This window comes from Morone saxatilis, unplaced genomic scaffold (genome assembly GCF_004916995.1).
Source record: "Morone saxatilis isolate NCDOM2014 unplaced genomic scaffold, NCSU_SB_2.0 Contig9, whole genome shotgun sequence".
NCBI classification, from domain to species: domain Eukaryota; kingdom Metazoa; phylum Chordata; class Actinopteri; family Moronidae; genus Morone; species Morone saxatilis.
Window position 1 is genome coordinate 3,700,420 of NW_023340268.1, and position 10,843 is coordinate 3,711,262.

The 10,843-nt window shown below is 44.6% G+C and overlaps 1 protein-coding gene across 3 annotated transcripts in view; it reads left to right on the forward strand.

The window, feature by feature from the left end:
- The window catches only part of cica (capicua transcriptional repressor a), a 30,549-nt gene extending 19,728 nt beyond the window's left edge, over positions 1 to 10,821 (forward strand). The window contains exons 9-22 of one of the 3 annotated variants that reach the window (XM_035681645.1): positions 78 to 250; positions 1,054 to 1,186; positions 1,551 to 1,633; positions 2,127 to 3,018; positions 3,502 to 3,644; positions 4,261 to 4,421; positions 5,014 to 5,257; positions 6,218 to 6,524; positions 6,911 to 7,092; positions 7,583 to 7,725; positions 8,462 to 8,613; positions 8,914 to 9,048; positions 9,136 to 9,261; positions 9,744 to 10,821. In XM_035681645.1, the coding sequence (XP_035537538.1) occupies positions 78 to 250; positions 1,054 to 1,186; positions 1,551 to 1,633; positions 2,127 to 3,018; positions 3,502 to 3,644; positions 4,261 to 4,421; positions 5,014 to 5,257; positions 6,218 to 6,524; positions 6,911 to 7,092; positions 7,583 to 7,725; positions 8,462 to 8,613; positions 8,914 to 9,048; positions 9,136 to 9,261; positions 9,744 to 10,006 (3,137 nt within the window). In that variant the 3' untranslated portion in view covers positions 10,007 to 10,821. The remainder of the gene's footprint in view (positions 1 to 77; positions 251 to 1,053; positions 1,187 to 1,550; positions 1,634 to 2,126; positions 3,019 to 3,501; positions 3,645 to 4,260; positions 4,422 to 5,013; positions 5,258 to 6,217; positions 6,525 to 6,910; positions 7,093 to 7,582; positions 7,726 to 8,461; positions 8,614 to 8,913; positions 9,049 to 9,135; positions 9,262 to 9,743) is intronic. The other 2 variants (XM_035681647.1, XM_035681646.1) reach the window with 2 other exon arrangements.
- Positions 10,822 to 10,843: the final 22 nt, after the last annotated feature.

Consider the following 10,843-nt stretch of genomic DNA (forward strand, 5'->3'; position numbering starts at 1 on the left):
GTTTTATTGATCTATTCCATGATGATACACAGTCATATTTTATCTGTGCTCAGAGTCTGTTCTCTTCTCTTCTCTAGATCCCCATCCAGAGTCCCAGGTGCTCGAGGGGAAGGGAGGGGGCTCGGTCTGGCCAGGGGGATCGGAGCGTCGAGGGGGGCTGTTTGTTGGGCAGCACCCCCGTCCCCGAGCCTTTTCCCAGAGTGCCGTGCACACCCTGGAGCAGAGGGAGAGAGAGAGAGACCTGGAGAAGGTAGGAGGTTGTTAATCTGTAGCTCAAAGGCAGCAAAAAGACTCAAGAGAGATTTAAGAATATGTGGTCATGTTTCAGATCTGTAGCTAGTTTAACCTTCAAGCTTGAGAAAGTTAAAATAATGTGCTTTCTTTCAAGGCAAGACTAATATTCAGGCACTTCTTACAAATTTGTGGCATCTAAGAGAACAAAGAAAAAAAGTAGAATACAAATGCAGAAAATAAAAGCAGACTGAAGTAATTCTTGAAATGGCCAATGCTATGTATGCGCCTATGCACCAACGTGTGTGTGTGTGTGTGTGTGTGTATTCGCACACAGCAGACGTGTCCTTCCCACTGCAGAGCATTTTAGTTGAACTCTACAACTGAAAGCACGCTGTTGAGAAACAGTTCAAATGGACTCTCTTTGTTCTTTGCGTGAGGGCTTGAGTTGTTGCTGCTGAAAACCCACTGAAAGCTCTGGGGGAGCTCAGCCTCCAACTTCAAAGGTTTCACTTTCTACTTTTTTAGTGCCTTTGAAGGTATGAGACTGTGGTGTTTGCTGCTTCGCTACTAATCACAGAGGGATAGGCCTGCATGTTAGCTCTTTTGTTTTGAAGGCATTCATTTGATGCTGGTGGCAAAGCCACATATGTATGCATGCTTTGATAGTAGCAATGTTACTTCTGTCTGAAGTGTTGTTAAGTATTTATGGTTTTTCGTTTTCGTTTTTAGTTTATAATCAGCGTCTGCAACAACTTCCCAGACGTTTCTTTAAAAAACTGTCCTATGCTTGTTGTCTTTATTTTTTCTCCACTGCCTCAGGAGGACGGTGCGAGTTTATTTCGCCACCGGCCCCTACCTCAGTCCCTCTACCAGGGCGGAGCCAGCGAGGACGTGACCAGCGATGAAGAGCGCATGGTCATCTGTGAGGAAGAAGGGGACGATGATGTCATGGGTGAGTTAGATGATCAGCTGACTGGTCTAGTGGTGGTTTGCGAGGTTGCTGCCTAACCACAAAGTCACAGTTTCAGTTCCCACAATGATCCGTGTGTCTTCAAAAAAAAGACACTGAACTTCAGCCTTCGTAGTCAGAATGACAATGTCAGCAAAACACCTCAAAGCTAAAAAAAACAGCTGAGTCATGTGGCCCAAGCCCCAGGCCTGGACTGTTAATAGCTTGTGTTAAAATATAGCCATAACAATAGCACACAATTGGCTATTTGATGGCAATACTGGTGTTGAAAGTATATTGTGTGTTTAGTCCCTTTTGTTTAAATGTGTTAAAACACTAACCTCTGATAATCCATGTCTGCCCTCAGAGGATTCCTGTCCTGAAGGCTCCATTGACCTCAAGTGTAAAGAGAGAGTGACAGACAGTGATGAGGACGAACCAGACGGACAGGTAGCTTATCATAACCTGCATTACTATCCACAGTGGACACTTCAAGCTACATTTTACTGGGCGACCCCTGTGTCTCTCCCTTCCCCCATTTTGTGCTGGATATGTTCAAACTTAAGGAAATGTTCAAATTCATTGATTTATTTTTTATGTAGTGCTTGTTTCTGATGCTTATATAGTCTCTGCATCAAGGGATTTAGTCTATTTAGTAAAAAAAAATGCACTGCAAAAACATATTTATTAAAAATGTATTAGGTAATGATGTAGCTCGATTTACAGATTTACAGCTTAATTCTACATGTAAAGTATCATATTGTTGGAGGTTTAATTTAAGCTTTTTAGTTTCTGAAGTCCTTTATTTCCATTGAGCATCAGAAACCCACAGAGTTACTGTAAGAAACTGTGTGTTCATGACGAAGAGAAGAACTTTACATTGTAACTTTCCCGGCTTTGATCTCTCCCTCTCTCCATCTCTCCGTCTCTCTCTTCCCTCCAGCATGGCTTCCAGCCAGTGGCTCACTCCTCTCTCTCCTCTTCCTCTCCCTCCATCCCTCACTCTGACTCCACCTCAGCGAAAGGGAACGGAGGAGGAGGAGGTGGTGAAGAGGGCTCTGAGAGAAAGAGAAAGAGAGCTACAGACGGAGGAGAGGAGGGGAGCGAGGGAGTATCCAAGAGAGAAGAAACAGCAGCAGGTGGAGGAGAGGGAGGTGGAGGTGGTGGGCAGGGTGTCTCCTCTCTGTCCATCGCAGGCTTCACGTCCAGCACCGAGGCTCCCCTCGCTTTGGCCCAGCAGGGTTTGACCCAGGTCCTCGGCGCCGTCCACATGGCTCCTTCTATGGTGACCAATGCAGTGCGACCCATCGCCAGCACGCCCATCCCCATCGCCAGCAAGCCATTGGAAGGAGCCGTCACCCTCAGCTCCCTGCCCCAAGACAAGAAAGCCACTCTCCTGATTGGAGGAGGCGGACCTCAGCAGCTGCCAATCACTGCAGGGGGTGGGTACCTGTCCTCATCCTCCTCTCCTGGTCCAGTCAGTGTAACCCCTTTGGGGGGCAGCAGCCTGGTCACTAACCTGCTTCTAGGAGGGTCCTTTCCCGCTGCCAAACCAGTTCAGCTCCTCGCCCCGCAGCCCACGCAACAGCACGCACAAACTCCCCTACCTGTCCTCCAGCCCCAGCTCCACCCCACTGCCGCCACCTCCTCTCTCACACCTCCCACCGGCCCCAAGCCGCTAGCTCAGGTCCAGTACATCCTGCCTACCGAGACCCCCTCCTCCCCTCAACTCACCCACCAGCAAATTCTCTCCCTGCCCACCAATGCCACCCTGGCCAATGGCATGCACTCAGGGGCGGGAATCAGAGTTGCACCAGTCAGCCCCGGGACCAGAGGTGAGACAGAGAGCAACAATTGGCTGACAAAAAAAAAGGGTTTCACTGGTCCACTGAAAGCTGAAAAAAATGTCTTCCTTTCATTTTTATTTTTGCTGTAGTTTCCTCCCCTTATTCCTAATGAATCATCTCCTCAGGAAGCGCTGAAAAAAAGATTTGATTGGCTGACGTAAACAGGAGATCAATGATTGACAGGAGAAACACTGTTGACATGAGTATGAGTGCCCGTCGCCCACCCATGCCTTAATTACTCTCTATTCATAAGAGTCTTGAAGCACCAGAACATTATTCCACCTTGTTATCAGCAAGGAATTTCACTATTATCAGTGGCTGAAATGTCCTCTCTGTCTCAGTGTGTCTCCACCCCCCCGCTGCTCCTGTTCTGTCTTTACCTCCCCTCTTTTGGCTCGATTCATCTGTTTCTCACGCTGAGTGTTTTAATTCTCTCTCTCTTTTTCTCTCTCTCTCGTTCTCACTCATTAGTCCAAACCCAGTCGCCTGTCATGCAGAGCAAAATGTTGGTTCCCATGGCAACAGTGAGAACAGGGTCTACTCCTCCTCATCCTTCCATTTCCCTGGTCGCTCCGCCTCTTCCTGTGCAGAACGGCCCCGCGTCAGGAAACAAGGTGAGAATGTCAGCACTTTAACTAACAGTGTCAACAGCATTAAAGATAAATAGGCGCCACCCTGTTTGCTGACAGGTGACAAGGTGGTTAAATCCTCAGCAGCAACACGACTACAGAGACGACACATATTCCTGATAGGAACAAAGTAGATTACAGACGGACGGTGTGGTGAAAAGAGCCTCCATTGGAAATCTGCTTGTTTTACCGCTCTGCAATTTTTATCCACTTTTGATTCATCTGACTTGGACAGAACATAAATTGATAATTGAGTAATCATTTAAGTCATCTATTAAATACTATATATTTGCTGGTTCCAGCTTTTGAAATGCTGCTCCTTTCTGTTTTATATTATTGTAAATTAAATATTTTTTGGGTTATGGTTTGTCAAAACAAGCAAGTAAAACTTATCAAGGTATTTATCACTATTTTTCATTGTTATTTATTAATTATTTAATCAAAACAATCAAATGAGGAAGTAAATGAAAATCACTGCTAGTTGCACTCCTACGGATGTTATTTGAAGGCACCGGTTGCTTTAAAGTGCTAGAATTGTTCTGAGGACTGTAAAAGTGCATTTGATATTTATACAAGTTTTCCTGACCCCCCCCTTCAAAAGATCATCCAGATCGCTCCCATGCCTGTGGTCCAGACCAACGTTCACCCTGGCGGCGCAGCAGCAGTGCATCCTGGGAGCCCCTTTCCTGTTTCCATGGCAACGGTGATGGCTCCCGGTGCCGCGCCCCCACAGACTGTTCTTCTGACCTCTCCACCCACCAGGTCACTAACGCAGGCCTAGCACCTGCAAGACAGCAACATATACCCTCTTTTATTTTCCGCAGTTACTGCTTCAGCTGGTCAGAGATCCTTCTGAGCTGTAAAGATGTTGTGGGATTTCGATTTTCAGCCAGGTCATAATGTTAATTGTACTTAATGTGCAGTAAATGGAGATAAAGGAAGTTAACACTTCGAACACATTTTGACACTCCATCATCCTTTGGAGCGATGTGAACTATGATATAACCTGTGTAAACTTTTCTCCAGGTTTCCTAGTTTAGACAAGAAAAAAAATATAGTTCTTTTTGCAACATTGAAAGTGAAAACTTGGTGGTTTTCTTTGAAGCTGAAATGACGAGTTGAATCATGTATTTGACAGAAAAAGAATCCACATTTCCTTTAAGTCATTTTTAAGCAAATATATTACAAATTTACTGGTTTCATCTTGTCAAATGTGAAAATGTTCTATATTGGTTTAGTTTTCTGATCTTTTTTCTTTGTATTGTATCTGTGTTGTTTCTTAATGAGTCACAGAGGTTACTAAGCTGCTCAGGTGATTTCTTATATTCAGCTTTGAGTCTTTTCTCTCCTTTAGGATCACCTATGTCCAGTCTGGCCCAGGAGTTACCGCGGCAACACCCCAACAGGCCACACCCACTCCAGGCCCGGCCTATCTCCCATCATCTTTGGCAACCCTGGGCTTCACCGCCATCGCCCCGGCAGGGCAAACCCTGGTTCAGCCGATCCTTGGTCAACCACCACTGTTAGCTCCAGCCCCGCCCCTGAGCTGTCAATCACAGACCCCTCCAGGTCAGGCCTCAGGAACCGCTGGTCGTCAGGTAAAGAGGAGCAGAGAACTGTACAGTGTTAGTACCAAAGATTTTTAAAGCGCAGTATAAATGTGTGGTCATGAAGAAAATTAGAAAACTGAAATGTCAAAAGGAGTTAATAACGTTTAAGGACTGAAAAATTAAAAGCAGTCTACCTTTTTATCAGTTATTATTTTCCGAGTTTGCTTCAAAAGATCATTTGTAGATGTGAAGGTAACCGAAGGCAGTGCTGAGCATTAGCATATCAGTCATTTTTTGAGATTTTCAGTTTTATATTAGTTTTTCTATACAAAACACTGCACATACAAAAACTGCAAATTTCATTTCCTAATTCCACAAAATGTTTCACAAATGGGGTATGAAATAATCAAACCTAATCAAAAGCCTCTTGCAATTAAGAAAGCACATCCATTTGGTTGGAAAAGGCAGGAGCATGTGCAGCTTCCAGAGGCATCGGGACTAAAGGTGCTAGATGTAGCATTCTGTAATAAATTATCACTATATTAGTTTGGAGACATTAGCGAAATTACTGTAAAGAAGCAAGAAAATATTGGCTCTGACTTTTGGCCTTTATACTACATTTTACTTTTTGTGGCACCAGTTTTAAAAACTGCTGGGTTGATTTACAGCACAGTCATTTATTTTTCCTTCAGAGTAGTAAATCAATTTAATTCCACTTCCCTTTTTCTCACATTGCAATTTCTGCTTCAGCTTTACCTTGTCTTGACACGTAATTATATCATTAGCACCTCTTATCCGTCTCGTTCAATTCAGTTAAATTTTTCAAATGTATTTAGTAACCTCAGGTCACTTTTCATATAGAGCAGTTCTAGACCACACTTCTTAAAAAATGATTTACCCAACTAACATGTTCAAACATGGAAACCAGGAAAGCCTCGTCTGCTTTTCTATCAAAAATAACACAAAATCTCTTAACGGACACGCTTGCTCTGCTGTCTTCTTCACCAGGTACTAACTGCCATCTACCCTGCACCAACCGTTGCACTGCCTACTGGCGTGGTCTCTGTGACCACCGTGCCGCCCGCAGTGGCCGCCCCAGCCCAGGACATTATAAACCCTTCCTCTCCGTTGGCAACGGGGGTGCCGGGTTCAGCGGTGGCGACCCCACAGCCTAACGTAGCAGTGGAGGTGGAGCCGAAGGTGGAGGTGAAGAGGGAGAGCCAGCTGGATGGTCAGGCTGAGGATGGAGGATACGGGGTGCAGAGCTGTGCTGCCAGCTTCTCATTGGCCACCTGTATGATTAATGACACAGCAGGTAATGCTCCACTGGTTTGGTTTTAAATGTCAGTGTTGGTTTCTTGCTTGAAATCCATCCCTTTTTGCACTAACATCTAAAGAAAATATTTATATCAACATAATATACATCTGATTAAGATGTATTAAGAAAGTGGCACAATTTTCTAAATTGTCCACCATGGGAATAACTTTCTCTTTAAGCCAATAAAATGGGTTTGTTGCAAATTGTTGCAGAACCAGTCTGAGTGTTTTCCAGATTAAAATCTTGTAGTGAAACTAAGCTTGCAGGGTTAAGACTGATCCTGTAACTGTGGAAAGTTGCAGTGTGCACCTTGTAAACAAGTGAAATAGATAAGATAGATCAGTATTTTTATATCAGTTTGAAAATATCTTTGTCTGTTCCAGTAAAAAAAGAGGAGGACATCGGTCTGCACATCAAAGAAGAAAATCTAAGAGATGGGCACAGCAGAGAGTCACGAAGCGAGATGGACAAAGAGCGAGAGAGGGGGATGAAGGAGAACAGTGAAAAGAAGGGAGGCAGAGACACAGACAGAGAGGACCACAGCATGGGCGACAGCAGCAAAGAGGTGAGAAAAGCTGCATATCTGCTCTGTTCGTTCAGTCGTTTCTCATCAAACCACACATTTCCTGAAGCTTTGGTTAAAGATCGTTAGAGACATCTTCAAACAATTTTTACGTCAGATTTTTTGATCTCTTCTTCTCTAACAACTTCTCTAAGGAAGCCAGGAAACATCTGTGAATTTTACAAATCACTTTCATTTTGTTCTTGTACACTTAAATTATTACAGCCACACCACACTGTTTAGTCTTTTGGAACTTAATATTACAGAGACGTGCAAACAAACCGTTATCAGTATCCTGAAGAACAAATACATCTTGAAGGAAAAATAGAGGAATAACCAGGACAAAAAAACTCCTCCTTTCCATTTCATTTCAACAAGTTATGTGATAGACTCTGACTTTGATTGCAGAAGGTCATGGGAAAGTAGAGGAATCGTACAGCAGGGCTGCAGTGGGACCCCTTTCTCACCAGTCTTTCTCTCGCTCTTTTCCCAGGCTGGACCTCGTTCCCCTCCTGCACCACCCTCAGGTTTGGACCCCCCTCCCCCTCCCCCTGCAGAAAGAGACCCCCCCACTTCCTCAAAGAAGACCAAGTTCCGACCCCCACCGCTCAAGAAGGCACCCGACTCTCTCGAAAAGTAAGTGGGACAATGTCAGCACGAGAAGGGCACGAATCATTAGCTGAGGGAACTTCATTTTTGTTCTTTTTTTTACATAATCCAACTTATGTGAGTGGGTTTGGTGTTTAAAGAAACCTCAGTAAGTGCCTGTAAATGGGTAATTGAAAGTGAATGTAAAGTAAAAAGCACAGTCTCGTCTTTGACTGAGACAAGCTTTTATTCCATTCTCAGTGATCAGACTTTAGTTATGGCTTCTTCAGAATCAGTGCCAAAGCAAAATTTAAAAAGTCTGCCCGGTCCTTCTGGCTTTCTGGTCTTTGTAAAACAATGTTCTCTCTATTTTAACAGTTTACATTTTCTCAAGCTGAGAGAGCTCGTATAACAGTAGCTGATCTTCTGTAATTATGGTGCAAAGCAGCTTGAAGATGAGCTACAGCACCCTGGAGAGGACTCCATTTGTTGACTTTATTTAACACTGACTTTCACACATAGTGGCATCTATCATCCATTTTTAGTTTATGACCAAACCTCTAACTTCATAAAATTATGGTGGAAACTCTCTGTTTACTGAATGTGAGTGGGCGAAGTGTTCACCCTTTATATATTTAGACAGTAGGAGAGTGGTGGTGAAGCCACAGAGAAGAGAAAGCCCTGGCAGAACTCGGCCCGAAGGCATGAGAAATGTGTATACATTCAGAGGCCACCCCTTGATATTTTAACCATTGGATTACAGCACTGCGTTCTCTGCTCGCAGGGTCTTGTCGGAGACGTACTTTGAGGAGCGTTTTGCTGAGCTTCCAGAGTTTAACCCAGAGGAGGTCCTGCCTTCGCCCACTCTGCAGAGTCTGGCCACCTCACCAAGAGCCATCCTGGGAAGCTACCGCAGGAAGAGACGCAACTCCACCGGTAAGATGAGAGTGAACGTTACTAACTTTGATCCAAAATAACATCTAAATTAATATACAACAAATACAGTAAAATAAATTACATTTTTAACAGAGAGGCCTTTTTGTTATTTGGAGACCTTTTGTCTCTTCTACATCTTCTAACTGTTTTTTACTTCCATTTCTCCCATTCTTTGCCCTATTCTGATTCCTCTTTCTCCTCTTTTTCTCTTTCTGCTTGATATTCATTCCCCTCTCTTCTTATGTGTCCCCCTTTCTCTTCATATTCCCTTTCTTCATCCTTTGTGTGTGGTGTGTCCAGAGCTGGAGCTGACAGCAGAAGATCCCAGCTCCCCGAGGAGGAAGACTCGTCGTCTCTCCAGCTGCAGCTCGGAGCCCAACACCCCCAAAAGCGCCGCCAAGTGTGAGGGAGACATCTTCACCTTCGACAGAGCAGGTACATCAGGTAACATCAGGTGCAACAGCTGCAGAACTGCTCCTAAATGTGAACTGAAAGAGATATGGCATTCTCCTTTTCAACCAGGCACTGAAGGAGAGGATCTTCTTGGAGACTTGGACCGGGTCCCCTACTCGTCTCTGCGTAGAACTCTGGATCAGCGGCGGGCCCTGGTCATGCAGCTGTTTCAGGAACATGGCTTCTTTCCCTCAGGTAAACCACCCTTAGATAGTACATAATGGGACAGTAAGAACAACTGAAATGGAGATTAAATTGATGACTTTTATTAAATTGTAAGGCAAACTGTACGTTAGCTCAAAAGGTCCATTCCCTCATTACAACTAATAATCATATATTGGAAAACTACTGTATCAACCATTAAAAATGTGGCTGAATTACTAAATGAATACCTTTTATTTAGAGAAGGTTCTTTATACTTAACAAACTTTCTTAAAATTTATACCCCCGGTTAAGTAATTGCAGTAATTTTAAACCTTTGGCTTTAAAATAATCTAACTTAGCAACAACTGAATCATTATTATGTTCTCCTTAAAGAATATCAGACAGGATATTTGCTAATACTTTACCATGCTGTTTACTTTATCATGCTGTTTTTATAACAACTGCTTTATCTCCTTGCTCCCTGTTTTCATTCTTCCCTCCCATTTCCCTCCTGTTTCTCTCATCGTCTCCAGCTCAGGCCACTGCTGCCTTCCAGGCACGCTACTCGGACACCTTCCCCACCAAGGTGTGTCTGCAGCTGAAGATCCGCGAGGTCCGTCAGAAGATCATGCAGACGGCCACGCCTGGAACCCTCGAGCCTGGAGGGTCAGTGGAAGCCAGCCCTGCCCCGACCCACAGTTCCTCTTTTAATCAATCAGCCCGGGAGGACGGAGGGGCGGAGCAGCAAGGAGATAAAGGCCGGGGCCCTGAGGAGCCAAAAAGCGAAGGATCCTAAGCTGGAGAGGATGACATAGTGGAAAAAATCAAGGAAGAAGAAGAGAGAGAGGAGTGTGTCATCCCTGCAAAATGTTCTTGTATGTGTTGAACCTGTACTCTGAATGGCTCCAGTGGGATCCGTTCTACTGGCACTAATTTCCACCAGACCTGGGCAGGAATATATTTGAATATGGTCACAAATATTCAAACTACTCAAGGTGCGCTTGATTTGTCTAATCAGACATTCAAAAAAAAGCCTCAAAAGTGGTCGAATCACATGCAAGTCCTGATGAGTCAAGTGCTTCTTGTAGTGTAGTTTCCCCCTCCCCGAGTATCCAGAATATTTTCAGCTAACACTTTGCCCAGGTCTGCTCTCAGCACATTTGTACAGTAGTTTGTAGTTTGACACACAAACTCTGTGGTACACACTCTCTATCTCTCTGGCACACACACACACACACAAACCATGGTGCATATGTAATCTCCAGCATGCACATGATGCCACATAAACACACACACGCACACACATACACACACCCTTACCAAATCAGACTGTTACTCTTGGTTGGCAGTCCCCAGGAGCCGCCACCAAGGACCATGACACACAAAGGCACTTTGTCACTTATTGTGCAGATGCAGTTTGCTGTTGCCAGCCAGCCAGCCAGCCCTCAGATGCCATTGACTTGACCTCCTTCTCGCCCTTCCACTCCTCAGCACAGTGGTCGGGACACAAACACAACCCCAACGACCTCCACTAATATTCCACAGCCCCTCGATGCTGCAAGACAGACAGCACACACACACACACACACACACACACACACACACATACAATACATGCACACACACAAACACA